This window comes from Falco peregrinus, chromosome 6 (genome assembly GCF_023634155.1).
Source record: "Falco peregrinus isolate bFalPer1 chromosome 6, bFalPer1.pri, whole genome shotgun sequence".
Classification (NCBI taxonomy): domain Eukaryota; kingdom Metazoa; phylum Chordata; class Aves; order Falconiformes; family Falconidae; genus Falco; species Falco peregrinus.
The window spans coordinates 46,285,491-46,303,889 of record NC_073726.1 but is presented as its reverse complement, the minus strand read 5'-3'; the positions used below and the strand labels follow the sequence as shown (position 1 = coordinate 46,303,889).

The window sequence follows — 18,399 nt, the reverse complement described above, 5'->3', positions numbered from 1 at the left end:
GCACACCTTGTGGGTAGGGTGAGTTATGAAGTCATCAATTGGACTTATAATGTTATAAATATTTGTGCAGAGCTTTTCAACATCTACTACTCATTAATATGTGTTACAATTTACAAGATTCAAATTTAACAAATAAAATTCATAAATTACGTAAAGCAGATGCAGTTGCCTTTAACTGACACTGAAAACATAACCGCTCAAATCCAGGCCTTATTCTCCCTTCCCTGGCCAGTAAATGGTAATGTATTAAACATCATGTGAATGATGAATAAAAATAATGCCTGGGGCTGCTGGAGGTTCTAAGCAATCTGCATTTCAAAAGAGACTGATGCCAGTCAACTGTATTTATCTGAAAAGCAGCCAATAAAACAGACAGCATGGAACAGATTTCAAGCAGGAATTACAGCAGATTCAGAGAAATGCCAGACTTTTTGTTACCAGATAGTGGAATTGTTTTACTGGTAGCTACACATTGGTGCTTGGGAGAGATTATGCAATTATAAAAACATGGGCCAATGGCAAAATCATCACGTCATCTGTTATACTGCCTAGATTCAGGGGGACAGTATCTTAGCTGAACACATTCTGAAAACACACAGAAAAATCCTGCAACTGACAAAAATTCATATTCACATCTGCCTTGTGATTTGAGTATGGAAGACCGGGTCATATCTGGTGCCTCTCTTAGTCCATCAAAATGCCAGGCTGGAAAACGATGGTGGTTTTACTGTGCCAGCCAGTGGCAATAAGAAAGCAAAAGCTTTGTAAATAGCTCTGATTAATGTAAATTTACACATAGCTCTAGTTGGAAATGCACCATAAGTCAGTGATGTGCCAGCAGGAGCTTCCAGGAGTCTATTTCAGAAACCTGCTGTTGGATGTGGAGGAGAACTGATTCCCTCTGTAGCTGATGCTAGTCTCTGCCATATCAAGGACAACGTGAAAAGATTATGATGGCACAGTAAGTCGCACTAAAAATTCAGTAAATATTCAAGTCATCATTGGCAGCTACAACTCTGTTGTTTTGTGATGACCCTTGTTCAATTGCATTTAATATCTTGAGCATGCCATGTTTGCCCACGGTGCCGCTCAGAGGTGTGCTAGGCAGCAGCCAAATAGGAGATTTGGACAGACTGAGCAAAGGTCTTCTCAATTTCTTGTATCAGTAGCTGTTTGCAGTTGCCACTCTGTAGTTTTGGAGTGACTTTAGTAATGTTACCAGTAGAACTGCCTGTGTAGGTGAAATTAGGTGACTCCTTAACTCATCAGGTGGATAATATTTAGTGAATGAGGATGGAGTATCTTGTAAACAGCGAAGGAGGCCACATGTACAACAGGTGGGTACAATGTAGCTTTCTTATTAAACTTGGGGGTGGGCAAGCAGACCAGTATGTGGAGCTTCTGCAGCTCCCAGGAACTGAGGGAATGGTGACGAGTTACTCAACTCTCTTTCTGCACATCCTGTACCTCAAGAGACTTAACAGATTCATGTTTTTTTCACCAGCTGTTTATATGATATCACCCTACAGCTCGAGTGCTGGTGTTCACCCTGCTTCTGCCAGGTTTCAGATTTGGGCCTGATTTTTCTCAACATCCACAGTTCTAGGACCTTACCTTGGGCTAATGCCTAATGTTTGGGCCCATCATTTATCATGTTGATTTATTAAATTATATGACTTTGATACTGTTGTCAACATAAATATAAGGAATATGGCAATCTAAGCACTGAAAGAAACAGTGCAGTAGAAAATGTGTCATTCAGAAAACCCAATGAAGACAGAGGTGTTCTTCAACTTGATTGCTTTGCTGCTTTGAGAGTTTTCATCTGTGTCACTGTTGTGTTGTGCAGGGTTCTTCAGAAGAAGCATCACAAAAAACGCAGTGTACAAGTGTAAAAATGGAGGCAACTGTGAGATGGACATGTACATGAGAAGAAAATGCCAGGAGTGCCGTCTAAGGAAATGCAAGCAAATGGGCATGTTGGCTGAATGTATGTATACAGGTATTTGCATCATATAGTCAGTGTGCCTCAAATACTGTATTTATTCAGTTAGGCTGGTTTTAATAATAAATCTATGAAAGATATCATCTGGCAGGTGGAAGGTGCATGAAAGATGCTGCTGTGTCTGTGTATCAAATCCTGTTGAAAAAGGTGAATGTGCACTTACAAGCAATGGGATTTAGTTGGTGGTCGGTGCACAAAGGTGTAAGAGTTGAGCAAATGTTAAGGAAGGGCTGTCCTGCACTAGATGACAGCCATTAGTCTGCTTGAACAGAAAGGAAAAGCAGGCACCAGGAGAAGTGAGTCTATGGGAGATTCCCCAGGAGCAAGGAGTTTGCAGTGTTGTGGGAGCCAGAGCAGGAAAGTCCTGGTGCTTCCCTTAGCTACTCTTTCTGGGGCTCTCCCTGTCAAGTTATTGTTAGCCAAGTCCAAATTTTGGCATTCAAACAATGTCATTTTCAAGAAAAGAGGAGGACTGCTGCTAGCAGGAAGTTTCAGTGGACTTGCCAAGTGTATGTTCCCAGACATCACCCAGCAATCACGCAAAGCCTGCTAAGGGCTAGCCCTTTATTATAGTCTCATTAGCTCTTCTTGTGGCACTATAGATTTTCCTGCCTTGCATATAGGCACATAGGTAGAACTGTATCCAGAAATAAATCTGGTAGAGTTTATAATATGTCATATTAAAGTGAATTTTCTATTCAGACCAGCAGCATATAAACTTCATTGAGCTTCACATTGCATAACTTAGAATAACAGGTATATTGGAGGGCAACTTTAAACACATTTAAAATTCCATTTTGACAGAAAATGTTGTTAGATCCATTATTTTTGCAAGCTTGCTCCTGAAAACCATCTGTAAACATCTGCTCTTCTGCCTTTCATGAACCGAGCTACAATTTATTTTTCTTGATGGCTCCAATCATTTTAGCATACACATATGTGTGAAACCAATTTAGGTTCATACAGGAAATTAATCTACTTGGAATTTTTAATATACTTCTATCCCTCAATCTGATCAGAAGATGCTATATTAACTGTTGGTTTTGTGAGAAACAATAAGCTCCATCAATATCTGGAATGCATTGCCAGCATAATGTAATTAATCTTTCATTCTGCAAATTGAACAGGCTACAAAGATCCCAAGATATGACATATTCTCATGCAATACGTAAATATATGAGCAGACGCCACCACTGTGATGACAGCACTCAATGTGTCTGTAAGTGTCAGAGGATAACAGCTCGTCTGTGATGGTGATTCCAGATACATTGTTCCAAAATTTTGAGGGTTCAAAATAGCCTGAGTGACTCAGTACAACAAAAAACAACCGATCACCCCAAAACCCCCCAAAAATAGGTCAGTGTAAGTAATACTGACTGGGCTCACATGAAACTTTTAAGCTGGCCTATCGTTTTCACAAACTGGCATATGTGAAATAAAAGCCAGTGAGTGCTACTGCCATCTGATTCTCTCTCTCTGCAACGGAAACACTGGGCAGCTCGTGTTGCTCATGACTTAACCATAAGCATGCTCTAATGCACTGCAATGAGGATGTTTGTCAAGGTACAGTTTAATGGCTTTTAAGTAGGAGTATGCTGTATAATTGCTTTTAGTTCAAGGCAATTCAGGACAGTAAAACACAAAGCTTCTAGTAATATAGAGCATTTGTTCAGAAAAAAATATACTAGGAAATAAAAGGTTGCCTTGATCTTTGTTTCACCTACTCATTTTGTAGGATTGTAATTGCAAGCTCTGTGGATTCTTCTCTCCTTCTACACAAGGAGGTAAAGCCTTATAAATATTTATGGCATGGCTACACAACAATCCTACTCCTGCCCTTTATACACAATCCACAGACAGATCAAAATTACTAACCATCAGTTTCAGTCATTTGTTGTCATTTTGATACAAACTTCAAGTTTCTTGGGTGAAATATCTACCTAGGGAAGACCCAGGTTCTGCCACTCTTCCTGGAAGGCAATACCCATTTAATACCCATCGAAACCTAGCTATCTCTGAGGTAAAAAGCAAAGTCCTGTCTCTCACATCAGTTTTTCAGGTAACTAAAATGGAGCTGTAATAAGATGTCAAGGTACTACTCAGTAGCAGGAGGTGTGAGAAAAATCTGTCTTACTGCTTAAGGCAATTGTCAACCAAATTTTTCCTAGGAAGGTAGTAGACTGGACCCTAAGCTGGTAGAAAACAGTACAAGCCCATTAACACTGCCAAAGGATGCACTGAATAATTTAGAAAAAGAAATCTATGATGCTGAAAGGCAGCACAAATTACATGGCTCGATACCAATTATTATCTCCATCGTTCCTATTCCCCCCTTTCAAGGTATTATTTGCAGGTCTTATTTTAGTCATGTAAATTTCCTCTTCTCTCAGCAGTTCAGGTAGGTTATTTTATATAGTGCTTAAACAGGAAATTAAAAACATTCACAATGATATTCACTGTTTTCATGGTATCTTCCTCCACCATCATATACTCACTGAATGAGCCTCTTTTCCTGCTCCGTAGTTTCAAAGGTGAAGAATGAGAAGGATACTTAAAAGAAGCAAAAAAAAAAAAAAAAAAAGAAAGAACAAATGATAAAGAAGCAAAAAAGCCCTGTGATGATACGTTTATTTTTAGAGGAGTACTTAGATGTTTACTTTTTCATTTGTGCTTTCTGGCTGTCTTCCACAGGTAGTGTAGGGTACCTATTGTCCCTTTTTTTTGTTAGCACAAGCAAATTGCTAGTTTTTATGACATCCACACAAGAATGCTCCCTGGTTCAAAGTACTGAAATGTAATCTAGAACACCCCCCATCCCCCCAAATGCAAAAATCCTTTCATTAGGGCGAGTGAAACTCTACAATAAAACCAGGGCTTTTTTCAGTCCTCTAATACAATAAAAAGCAAAATAGCAAGACCAACCAGGTAACATTTAAAATAAATAGATTTTAAAGGTACATTTGCCAGCCTGAATTAATTCTGAGCCTGCATTTTCAGCAGTTGGTCTATCCATACCATGACACTGTAATGGCTAAAGCCCTGGAGTCCTCTCTTCTGAGTGGGCTTTCTGTGCGAAGATTCTGCATTACTGCCATACTATTGCCTGAAGGACTATTGAAAACAGCCAGTGCCCTTTGTGTAAGAACAGGTGCACCTTGATTACTGTTGTGGATCGGATGAGGATCACGCTTTTGATGACAGTCTTTCAGTTGTTCCCATTTATTGTGCTTTGGTCTGGGTCTTGGAGCACATGAAGGGGTTTTCTTTCGGATGAAACTAAACCAAAGACACACTCCAGCAGACTACCATCCCTAATGGGTTTTCTGTCTGTAAGACCAGATCAGAACTGGTCCAAAGTAAGAACGCCGACATGCATACTGTGTGGATGCTGGGTCACCAGAACCAACTGTTTTGCTCTGCAGATGGGCTCCTGCTGGTGAGACTGCTCGTTAGTGTGTACTTAGTGTGTCTCATTAGACTCATATCCAAAGATAATGACATGATCAGGAAATGATCTGCACAGGTAAGTGGGTTTGTTAGTGTAAAGGGCATTCATGGGCATGTTTACGTACCTATTCAGTGCCTAATGCATATATAAAACCAGTTGCTATCTGTTGTATTATGTGTTCTAGGTCTGCTAACAGAAATACAATGCAAGTCAAAAAGGCTAAGGAAAAATGTGAAACAGCTCCCAGATGAGACGGTCAATGAAGATAACGAAGGCCATGACATGAAACAAGTGACGTCTACAACTAAAATATATAGGGTAAGGCAACTCTTGTAATAGCTCGTACAGCAGTGGTGATGTTTGAGCTAAATGTGGCTAGTACAGTAAATACAGAGTACTTGTAAACTCTCTGGAGCTGTCTGTATTAATTAAAACTCCATCTCCCACCAAGTCAAGGAAATACCTTGACTATAGAAGTAGTTCTGATATTTTTAGTCAAAACTCAATAAAGCACCTATAAAACCCATAAAGTATTTTTTCTGTGAGACATATCTCACATATATATCACGTACAGTGAGGTGTGATATTAAAGTTATTTGCTAAACATTTCCTTATTTCTAGTAATAAACTACACAAACTCATGCAGTTTAGAAGCATTATACACCTCTCTTCTGTAGACTTCTATAGAAATCTCAGTGACCAGCAAAACTCTTGTCTGATTGATCTCCAAGTGTGAGAAATAATGTATAGCTTTTGCTTAAAGCAAGAAATGCTAGATCATTTCTATGACTGCATTTCATGATGGGCTTTTTTTTTTTGCCAGTATAGGAGAGAGTAGAATTTACCCCAGAACAGCAGAACCTTCTAGATTACATCATGGATTCATACAGTAAGCAACAAATACCACAGGAGGTGTCAAAAAAACTAGTAAGTACACTGATAAATTCATTTGTGAGATGCACACAACGAAGCTGAGAATTACATGGCAGAAAATATTTGTACTCAGTATAAGTAGGTGTAGTAAACAGTAGAGCAAACTATGGGTAAAAGCTTACAGTTAAAACATGCTGCAAGTGGGGCAGAATCTCTCCCATTCAGTCAACAGTCAGACCACGCCTTTGTTTATCAAACACCAATGCTAGGGAAAAGGTTTCAACTCTGGCAATACACTTTTATGCTCAAATCTATCCTTTAACTTAAAGGTTTATCAAACCTTTGCTGGTTTGAGCTGTGATTTTGACATTGTCAGTACAGGCCGTGATTTGAGTCTGACCTGCAGCCAAGCTTCTTTTCTATAAAAACACCAGCCTGGAAGCTTGGAAATATTTCATTTTTTTTAATCCAACTTCCCAACATTTTCTAGGCTTGGTTTTTTTGTTTCATCTCCTCTTCTTTCCTTTTCCTCTACTTTCTAGAAATTATTTTTTCCCCTTTAGGAACTCCTGGCTTTCGTGGGAGGATGGAAAAAGGTTGAAGAGGAAAAAAGGATTTAAGAGAGATTATGTTTTTTAACAAAACTGTCATGTTTGATCTTTAAAAAACACAAAACTCAAATGACTGTAGAAAATTATCTCCTAAGTCATCAACTTTGACAACTAAAAGGAAGACACTTGCAGTAAGAGGGTTGAATAACCCATGACTAACTTGTGGAACTTATTTGCATGGGAGGTTGAGGAGGTCAAAACCAAAAATATGTTAAAAAAAGGAATAGGCAAATTAATGGATAATAAGGCTTTTGGTTAATTATTACGGTACACATAGAACTTCTATCTCAGAAAGTGCCTAAATCATAGATTGTTAGACACAACACTGAAAGTGAGACAGATATTCCAGAGGAAAGGAGACTCGCCACTTCTCTTATTTCTTACTTTGCCTTCCAAAATACCTTTTTTTGACAACCACTGGAGACAAATTATAGCATTAGATGGACCTCTTTCCTGATCTAGTCTGAAAATTCTTGTATTTTATGCTTTTAAATGCAAAGTGACAATATTAACATATTTTGTTTGATTTGATTTTTAACAGTTACACGAGGAATTCAGTGCTGAAGGAAATTTTCTGATTTTAACAGAAATGGCTACCAGCCATGTGCAGGTTCTTGTGGAATTCACTAAAAAACTACCAGGTATATCCACTGCATTGGGGCAAATTTTGTTATTGCAAAGTTCACATGCCTTTCAGTTGCCATTTGGTGGTTGTTGTGTATATTTTGAAGACTGTATAAAAATGCTGCCTCTTCTGACACGTGTGTTCTTCAGACACTCTCGAAAGAGAAGGAGCTTTGTACTCAGAGGAATAATACGTTGAATAATTCAAACACTGCCACTCTGAGATGTAGCGCTCTTTACCTATTGACAAACAAACAAAATGCTCAGAGAAAGGGGTTGTGTGTCTCTAGAGAGATTTTATTTTCATATATCACTTCAATGCCAAATAGTCTGCCTCTAAATTACCACTAACCCTTGCCGCTCCGCTCCACTCACTTTGCTGCCTTTCTAGCAAAGCCTCTAGGTCATGATATCCACTGAACTGTGAGTCCTAACCAAGGACTTTGCCTAGTTGGTGGCACCAGTATTTATGGTGCTTGCATGGAGTGTTATGGAAAAGCACTGAAAATCTGAGTGTATCATTACTATTTTTTTCAATTCCCAAGTTGGTGTTACATCAAGAGCAAACACTGGGCATGATACAGGTTCCTTGTAATTAAGGAAGGTGAATTGTAACACTTAAGTGTATGAAAACATTTTCCTGGCAATCCCATCATATTGACCCTTCCTCTGTGTGTTACAGACTTGGTTCAAAGCCTAGCACTGCAGCTGTATTTTTTTTATGCTAACTGGGATACTGTCTTGTAGGAAAGGAAGAAAAGAGGAGCTTTTTAATTGAATAATCTACTATTTTCAGTGTTGACTTAGAGTATGTCTGGCAGGATTTGTCACCTTTTCGTTTCATTATCTTTTTCTGTGCTTCCTCACAGAATATCGGGGTGGGTGGGTGGGGGTGGTATAAGGTGGGTACCTGCATTGGCAAGCAGGAGGAGAGTTTGCCATTATCTTCAGCTCCCCGTTCTTCTTCAGAGGAGCAGCTGTGTATTCACAGAAGTTAGCAAATTTCTCCTGGTATCTTCAGTGGATTCTAGAGTCTTTCTGCTCCAAAAAGAGAAATGCATATTTAAAACACAGCAGGAAGCTCTATGTAAAATAGTATATTGGTTCAAAGGTAAGGTGAAATATTTAAAATTAGATGCTTCAAATGCTGATTTTTGCCATCAAAGTATGGAAAGGGCTGAAAGCAGCATGGCAGTAGGAGAGTATAGAGAGCTCTGGTGGAAATGTTAGGGTGCAGCACCAGGCTAGACAAAATCCCCACTATTGGTTACGCTACGCCACTAGAATTTCCTTATCATGTTCTTCCTAAAGTACCATGAACACTGAAACACAAGTCTAATTCTCATAAACTTTGGTGAGGTCCAAATCTGCGTCATTTTCTGGAATCTGGGTTTCAATTTCTGCAGTACTTGGCAACCCTACTGACAACACAAAGCTTACACAGATGTGTAGCACCTCACATGCAAGAACTTCAGGACAGAAAGTAGTGGGGACTTTTCTGTTGCTGCCTTACTTATCTCTACCATCTCCCAAGGCTTCCAAACCCTTGATCATGAAGATCAGATTGCTTTGTTGAAGGGCTCAGCAGTAGAAGCCATGTTCCTCCGCTCGGCTGAGATCTTCAGTAGGAAACTTCCTACAGGACACACTGTCCTTTTAGAAGAAAGAATTCGCAACAGTGGTAAGTATCTTGTTTAACAAGGAAAAAACAAACCACACCATGGCATTTCTGTGTCAGTATTTTGCCCTTGGAAAGCTAGTAAAATTGTTTATTAGCACTGAAACAGGTTTATCTGATTGTTGTTCTTTATATTAACTAGAACAAATCTAACTCAGCCTTGAGTCTAAAGGTCATAAGGTAAAGGTTTATTTATAAATACATTGCAAGTATTTTGAACAACACTATATCAAATAAACCCAGTGCAAGGCTCCAACAATAAGCATGAAAAGTGATGAGGAAGAAATACCACCATTTCAAATTATTCACACAAAATATCAATTATTTATGTTTTCAAAGGCAATCACTATAAGAAGGAAAGAAAAAAAAGATTTTAGGATGTTACTGGAGATGACAGAAGGGAACCACCTACTCTTAGGGTCAGTTTGGCAAAATTGAGTCACGCTGCACAAGGTGCATAGAATTATAAACATGGCATGTTCACAGTATGTTTTCTGCTTCTTAAGGTCCATCAAAGGCTCACAGGCTATGGTAAACTCTACTGGTTCTACACATAAATCTTAATAATTATGAAAAAGCCAAACAGGGCTGGATATTGCTTGTTCCCTAAAGCAGGCAAAGAAAAGTTTTGCATTGTTATATATTCTTTGTGCTCCACTGATGCAACACTGAGTGTTTTGCCTTTTTCTGTATTGACCAGCAGACCTTACCCAATCCTCACTAAATTCAAATGTAACAACAGTTCTGAATCGGAGAGTCTATCTACAGATTCTGGCTTCTGGCCTTCCTTTCTAATGGTCAGAAGAGGAAGAGACAGGAGAACATTAAATGTCAATACTAGTCATAGAAATGGGCTTGAACTCAGTTCTGAAACTCTTAGAATCAGTTACATGAAGGTACTACTGATGTATGCAAAATTAGGCCAATACTTATATATTTTTATATAAATATATGAAAAGGAGTTAGGGAACTTGAGAATAACTCAGTTGCTGAAGGTATGTATTTATTTTGGCTTAATACACTCATTTCTAGGTTTATATTTTGTAGGGTTTTATATTTCATTTTGTTTTAACATGAGGCTATTGTTCGATGGACTGGAAATGGTGACTTCCACGGTGGTATGGATAGTTTCTGGTCCAGATTCTGCAGGCAGAGAAGTATGCAGTATGCCAAGAAGGCCAGACATATTTCCTGGAAACTGTAATGAGTTGTCATGGATCCAAATGTCTTCATTAAAAGATTTCCTATTGGATTATAACCTAAATTTTTGATAAAAATAGGTCTTAGAGAAATGAATCCATATGAATACATGATTACTGAAAGCTTCTCTAATCTATACAGTGAGTATCAACCTTTTTCTTGTAATCTATACAGTGAGTATCAACCTTTTTCTTGAAGGTGTCAACTGTTTCATAAAAAATAGAAGCAGGAAATACTTTGATCCAGAACATTAAATAAGCCATTATGTCATACCAATGTTTTTTTCCTTAGTCATAATTTTAAAATACCCTGTTAATTCTCTGCAACTATTGAGTCCAGATGAGATGCAATTATTTTTTTTTTTTTTGAGTGCTAGACTTAAAGATAGCATTTCATATCATAACACAACTATCTGGAATATGACATTGTAACCTGCAGTAATCTTATTTAACTGTCCTGAAGCAGATTTAAAAAATAGCATTTTGTGCAGGAGAAAATTTCAAGACAAGCAATGATTTCAAATGTGGTATTATTTACTCCACAGGAAGACTTCCTGCAATCCTTGTTTTCTGTGGGGAAAAAAGCCTCCCAGGTAAATTAAAAATGAGTTCTGGATCAGACCAAAACTTGAGCTGAATAGCTCCCAAGAAATGAAACACAGTAACTTTTTTAGTGTGATATATATCTATATCTTTTAGCTCTTGGAAAAGGCTCTCTAAAACATCTTCCCTCAAGCCAGGATCAAGCCGGGGACATAAGAGGAAATACTGCTGCTAGAATTTTTCCCTCCTTATATTACAGGAGGATAATGCATTATCCAGCTTACTTGCTGCCGGCTGCATTCTTTCAAAAATGCCTTTGTGGTTTAAATCTGGTCATTTTCAGATGTCTTGAACTTAAATAAAATGAAAGAAAGGCATCCAAATTCTTCTGTTATCATTGTTTACCCATACAGCTTTCAAAAATATTAAATATGCCGTTCACACTCCTGCATGTCATAGGGCTCCACACCAGGGCTCTAGGTGGAATAATAGCCTGTACCAACCATGCTAGTAGGGTAGAAACTTAAGAAGTCTCTTCCAGCCTTGCCCAGTTAAGGACCAATGCTACCAAAATCTGCAGCTGGCCAGTATCATATTATAGACTGGTCTAAGAGGTAAGACTGGCCAGAAGACGTTAAACCGAAGTCAAAGAAGAAATCCCAAGAAAGTTACACATAAATTTGGAAACAGGGATTTTTTTTTTTTTTTTACATATACTTCACTGAAAAACTAAAGACTAAATGCAGTGAACTGAAACACCCTGCAGAAATAGAGACCAGCAGAGGAAATGCAATGATTGTTGAGTGAGAATTTAGAAACTAAATTTATAGGTAATAAATGAAGAAGAAGCATCAGAATTATTCATGGCTCCTAGTGAGTTCCTAAACACTGTAAGGCCATCAGCCATAAATTATTGCTGTTAGTCAGAACTTCTGTCCACATATTTTTAGGTGTAGACAAATGTGTGAATGTCACATAAGTCCTGTTGTCAAGCCTTGATGTCTGCACCCATAAAATCAGGAAGGATCATGGGGATCCTGCCTGAAAGTCACAAGCTATCCGGACTTCTGTCACCTGTCACCATGTCCACTTTAAAGCTGCTGTCATCTATTAATATTTATACCTTCCCCAGTCAGATTGCATGGAAGAGATTTTTGTGGGGTTTTGTTTGTTTTTTCCTGATAAAGAAGCCAGAGATCTGGTGATGATGACCTTTGAGCATTAGCAGCATTCATTTTTATTCTCATGCTGATGAGGTGTATTTTTATTTCTTAGCTTAGTGTATTGCTCAAGTCCTGGTGCATCTCAGTGACTGCCTTTGTGCTTGATGGTCTTTCTCCATAAGGTGTTATGGAAATTCTTTTATTAGCTGCTCCTGAGACTGAAATCCTCTCCTATTCACTCCAATACTGAGAATTTATGAGAAATACAGACATTTTATTTAGTGTTAACGAGAGCTTGTGCCACTTACTCATTTTATTTGATGCTTCACTATGCATATACCATGTTGTGACTGATTGACTCATTCTGTGAAAGGCTGACATCCTAGTAATTTAATGCTCAGTTTCTTTCTGTTATTTTGTAAGCAAATTCTCCCTGTTATTGAGCAGTATGATATTTTTTAAAAACAGTGCTGAGATACTGAGTGTCTTCTCAGTGAGCATTTATAGCTTGTTTTCCTAAGGACACTGGCTTTCAGTGATCAGGAAGAAACACAGATTTTTATTTCATCATTTTATTCTACAGAGCAGTTCTACTAATTTCAGTATTGAGGGATAAGATATTATCTGATATGGACAGAAAGGGAAAGAATCTGGACCCAGATTTTCAGTTGGCAGCAGGACACCTGACACTGTGAAATATACTGTTGTTTTTCATGGATGAGTTACAGGTACTGAAGTACAGTGAGATCCAAGGAAAAAAAGAAATAGCCCCAATTTCAAAGCATTGGCAAGAGGCCACCTTTTGCCCTTGAATGTGGGATACAAAGTTCTCATTCATTTGGACAACAGACTCCTGCAGCCAAAGGCAAGATTTGGCACCAGAGCAGATGCCTAGTGACTTCCATTGCTTTTGGCTTTTATTATTTGATTATTAGTGCTCAGTAACAGTGATGCTTCAAACCCACATTGTGTTGGGGTGTGTGCAGAGAAACAAAATGAAATTATCTTTACTGCTGAGTCCAACATGTCTAACCCTCCAAATGGTCACGTGCCTCCACATGGAAGGAGACACTTACCATCCTATGACTCAACCACAAACTGGCACGCTGCCCAAAACATTTAGAAATTAGGACTGCTTTAAGTTGAAGAGTATAGGAAAGAGCTTTTCTGTTCCCATACAGTCCTGCACAATCTGCCATGCCAAGTTAGCCAGTGCCAGGTTCCTGAATTACAAATGAAGTTGATAAAAGTGTTTAAATTGTTTCTACAGAGTTAATTTATACCCATGAAAACAAGAGCAGATGACAGGGGAGTTTTTCTTCTTCATAATGAAGAAGTTTTCTTCTGCATAAGTGTGCTTCTCCAGGCCAAAAACTTATTTAGACTCAACCTATGAAGATTAGCTCAAGGCAGTGCAGATGCTGCTGCTGTGTGCCAGACCACACTTTCCTCCTGACTGCAGGCACTCAGGCCACTGCCAAAGGACGGTCTGCGGTAATGTCATTTGCATCCTCCTTGTAGGTCTGGTTTGTTTGTTGTTGTTGGGTTTGTTTTTTTTTTTTAACTAAGGTTTCTTTACTTGCAATGATGGCTTCACAGTGGTCCTACTGGGTGCTTTTGAGAAGATGCGTTTTTGCTATCCTGCTTGTGAGTTCTCAGCACATGCTAACCTCTCATTTAAGTTGGCTATTCAATCCCTACAAGATGATGACAGAGGAGAGGTCATGTGCACATGCTCTGGTGTATCCTCTCTACTGGCTAGATTTTCCCCTTTTCGGCTCTCGGCATCAATAGGGTGAATTTGGTAAGCGTTTGAAGAGCAGTGATGCATTTGAATAGCTTAGAAGGGAGAGCTCATAAGCAGCATGGAAAGCAGCTCTGGTAGATGAAACGCTGTGAAAGATAAGATGTAATTGTGTGAGTAATTAATATATTTTATTTTCATAAAACAGCTGCTAATATACTCTTCATATCCACTGGCACCTCCATGTTTATCAGAAAAAAAAGATCTCTTCATCCATATCAATCACACAGTGCTAGTTACTGTTAATTAGTACTTACTCTCAAGCTTTCCTCTTGCAATAGATTATTCAATTTTACTGAACAACCAAATTAGAAGAGAGAACACTGTCTCAAAAAGCTGGCAATACTGACTCGGTATCACAGTAATAGCACCTATTCCAAGATTACGTTAACCGGGTAAGTATTTATGGCTTGAAACTGCAAACCTTGTGAAAGCAACAGTCATATTACCTTCAGAGATAAATCATAGGAACAAAACCCTAAAAAAGGCAAGGTCTAAAACAGTTCAGAATGAATAATGCTGATGGGTTTAAATCTGGTCTGGTCTAATGTTGCAAGGCCATACTCGATAAAGGCAGTTATTTCCCATTGACTACATCAGGGTTTACCGCCAGTCATGTATTAACATAGAGAAATCAAAGTGAATTGCACTATCTTCTGCAGATGATGAAGTTGGGTTGTTGGTTAGGTAAAAATCTGTGTAATTCAGAATGATGCACAATGCAACATGAAGGAGGACCATGTTCTTATTTCCATAATGCTGCATGAACAAAGTTTTTGAAATCCTTTTGAAAAAAAGTTGAGGAAGCACCATTAACACTGATCAGGAAGCTCTGACTATGTGACACAGCACTGCACAGGGCTCTTGTCTGATCTAAATGAAGAGGGTTAGGTGGAGCTAACTTTTCTGTTCTCAATTAAACCAGTGATATAACTTCATCTATTTGATCTTTTTCACTATTGGAGTATGATTTGTGACATTTGCAAAGCCATATAATTCATTTCTCCTCTAGCCTTTCCAGTTATGAGCACCAAATCGCCTATAATTATTTTTCTGATAACCTGAATTGAAGTGACAACATCTTGTACGACAGATAAGAAAAAAAAAAAAAAAGCAGGAATTATAAACATCGGTTTCCTGCTTTTTTGCTTTCTGGTGGAATTTATTAAATCCGAACTGAAGCGTTTTCAATCACATTAGAAAACAGCCCCCTCTTGTGATGGAACAGCAGTCTGTGCAACGTGCATACAGGATGATGAATTAAGGAAACTTCAGCACTGATGGGATGAGGGCAAAAGTAGTAACCAAGAAAAATTCCATTACCCTAGTGTCAAAATTGCTCATTTTGCATGGTTTAATTCATAATTGTCTTGTGACAGATCTGTTTAAAGATTTCAAAGTTTTCTGTTTAGTAAAAGCAGTAAATTGGTGGCATTGCTGTAATCCCTTTTTACTCCCTTTCACCTCTTCTGTTTTGTTTTATTTCTCTGTTTGGAGTACAATAATGCAGAGAAGCTCTGTGCCATAATTTCATTTGCTTCCACATCTGTACTCATATTTTGCTTCACCCATCCATGCTTCCATTTCTTAATGTTAGATTATAAGCTTTCTGGGGCAAGGATTGTTTTACTGCATGCTTATACAGTGCCTGGACCAGTGACGACCTGAATTAGTTGTTCCACACCCTGTTCACCAGCATCATTTTCATCATACTTCTGCTATGTTGACAATAGGACTTGAGGAGCTCTGCGGTCAGCAAAACAATGAATTCATCCAGCTGAAAACTAATCTGACCCAAAAAAAAAGAGAAGAAAAAAAAATCAAATGATGAATATGAGAAACAAATGATGGGAGTGTTAGTCACAGCTCACTTCCTCCCATTTCCTGTTGCTGCCAAGATGATCATGCCCAGGAGCGCATGATACCTTGCACAGAGACTTCTAAAAATATCCACTTTGTCTTGGACTTTTCTCATGTCATTGCCAAGCTATTCACTTCCACGAAAGGAATCTGTTTGTTCTGTTTTAAGGCTCAGCTAGACTTACTTTTTTTCCTGTTTCTAGAGTCATGCAAACTTTAAGACTTCTGTGTGTCATCTGTATGTATTCCTTACATATGTCGTATTCTTAGGAACTTTGGCATTTAAAACTGCCCGAGAGACAGAGGTCGTTTCCCAAAAGTCAGGAACAATAAGTGTTCAAAATTTAAATAGTTAAAGCTCATGACTAATGACATAAAACTTGTAGAACATTAGATGCTATGACTATAGTTCGCTCTGTGTAAAGCTCCAGCTGTCTTACAGACTTCCACAGGATGAGCTGGCCCACGTCATATACATCTGCTTAATTGGTTTAGACTCTTCTCAATAGTGTTAAACTTGTTACAAAAACAAGATTTGTGGCTTGTAATCTGAAGTGAACATAGGTTGCTCATGTCACGTGTTTAAACACATCATTCAGCCACAAAACATATCACACCCTGTGAGACCATACTTTCACTGTTGGGACACATAACTATTCCACTGACAAGTAAGTTCTCAGTGTCACAGCAAAATGTGACTGTTTTGTAGTTTAAGTCAAATGACTTCATGCTTCGTTTCTCTGAGTTTCGCCTGATGAGTTTCATTTTGAACTTCCCCTCCTGGAGGCACTCCAGTCCTAACCAGTCCTGGACTTCAGCTTTGCGTTGTATACAACGCTCAAAACCACATTATTTCATGCCGTTTCCACACCAAGTTATAAAGACTTCTCCTAGAACAGCTCAAAATTAAGAGTAAAATTACAAGAAATCCTGTGACCCTCATCAGTGGGAACAGAGGAGGTTCCCATCCTTTCAGCCAAGGAAGGCCAAAAGCTCTTGCTGTAGAACCACTGGTTTGAATGTCTATACCTCGTCAGTGTCACCACTCCAGAGTGGCAAGCAGCCATTGTCAACGGTCTAGTGGCTGCTCTGAGTGACTCACCATTTAACAAAAATAAATTGATGTCACAGGATCTACTTCTCTTTTACACCGAAAAGCAGAATGGAGTACATCTGTTAATTTAAGGCTAAGAACATCGTGACCTGATGACAAAGTCATTAAGAGGAAGCCCCATCAGCATGTCCCAGTTTGGTAACCCCAAAGGGTTTTGCTGATGGCAAGAGATTTGCATGATCCCATCCTTAAATCGGGCTGGATTTTAATTATTTATGACTCTGTACTTCGTAATACACTAGTTTATGCTTTAAGGTAGTAGTAATTGCAAGCAAGTTGCTCTTGGAATACAGGTAATCCTAGACCTAGTTAAATTTTCTGGCTACATAAAAGGAGCAATTAAGTCCCTTTATGGAGACAACTGAAGCAACTGCCCAAGGCAGTTAGCTGCAGAGCTGAGCTGGTCTGGAATTAAACCATACACCCTGAGAGCCTTCCGTATATTTACCATAAAGAAAACATGGGGACTGTTTCGCAGACTGTGCATCCTGGAAACAAGACAGAATATCAGTAGATAGTGAGAAAAACATGTATGATACTTGTCCTGAAGAACTACATAGACAAACCTGTAGAGGAAAAGGAATTGCTTGAAAGAAAAGATTTGCTTGAAACCATCTGAAAAGAAATTGCCAGTGTTTGCCTGTTTCTACTCTGATCTGGAAAACAAGGATGTGCTTGCACTTTTGTAACTAATTGTTTTGCATCAGGCCTGATTTGTGTAGTAAGTTTCTCCCATCAAGACAGTCAGGTTTCAAATACTAATAACTGCTCTGTGGCAATAAACCAGATTATTTCAATGATTAAAAAATATTTTTTTTCCTTGACAGGTATCTCAGTTGAATTCATAACTCCCATGTTTAATTTTTATAAAAGCATTGGAGAGCTGAAGATGACACAGGAAGAATACGCGCTGCTCACAGCCATAGTTATCCTCTCTCCAGGTAAATTCTTATCCAGAATTAAATATTAGTGGTTTTGGAATAAAAGCATGAGGAATGTGACCTAAGACTTGTAAAAACTTACATTCTACATAAAGTGAGTATACATGTTTATTCAGTATATTCAGTTGTTAAACCATAAACAAGCACACAAATCCAAACTCCAAATATCCTGCTACACCATCTAGTTTTGCATACAAGGAAAAAACCATATCTAAATACCCTGCTTAAAAAAAAAAATTACTGGTATCTCTTCACTGCTTAGCATGACAGGCTTCTTCCTTCAGAAAATGCCAGGTGTGGTTACATGCACACTACTACAGAGCATTGTGGAATGTCACTTTTTGAGAAGGAAATTGGGAAACCCTGTAACTTAGAACAGAGAATGGCAATGAAGGTCTTCAGCCTTTATTGAATAAACACCAGCTGTCAAGAGCAGGACAGTAGGAAGTTACCCTCTCAACTATCAAGTGTTGGAAACTGATCTCTCAGAAGCGTTGGCACAATAGCATCTCAGCCCTGATGACAGGCTTTGGTGT

The 18,399-nt window shown here is 38.6% G+C and overlaps 1 protein-coding gene across 3 annotated transcripts in view; it reads left to right on the top strand.

The window, feature by feature from the left end:
- Window positions 1–18,399, top strand: part of NR1H4 (nuclear receptor subfamily 1 group H member 4) — a 40,899-nt gene that overhangs the window by 20,869 nt on the left and 1,631 nt on the right. For 2 of the 3 annotated variants that reach the window (XM_027794198.2, XM_055808570.1), the window contains 6 exons: window positions 1,850–2,002; window positions 5,638–5,771; window positions 6,282–6,380; window positions 7,479–7,578; window positions 9,096–9,242; window positions 17,750–17,863. In XM_027794198.2, coding sequence (XP_027649999.2) covers window positions 1,850–2,002; window positions 5,638–5,771; window positions 6,282–6,380; window positions 7,479–7,578; window positions 9,096–9,242; window positions 17,750–17,863 — 747 coding nt within the window. The remainder of the gene's footprint in view (window positions 1–1,849; window positions 2,003–5,637; window positions 5,772–6,281; window positions 6,381–7,478; window positions 7,579–9,095; window positions 9,243–17,749; window positions 17,864–18,399) is intronic. The other variant, XM_005242676.3, reaches the window with a different exon arrangement.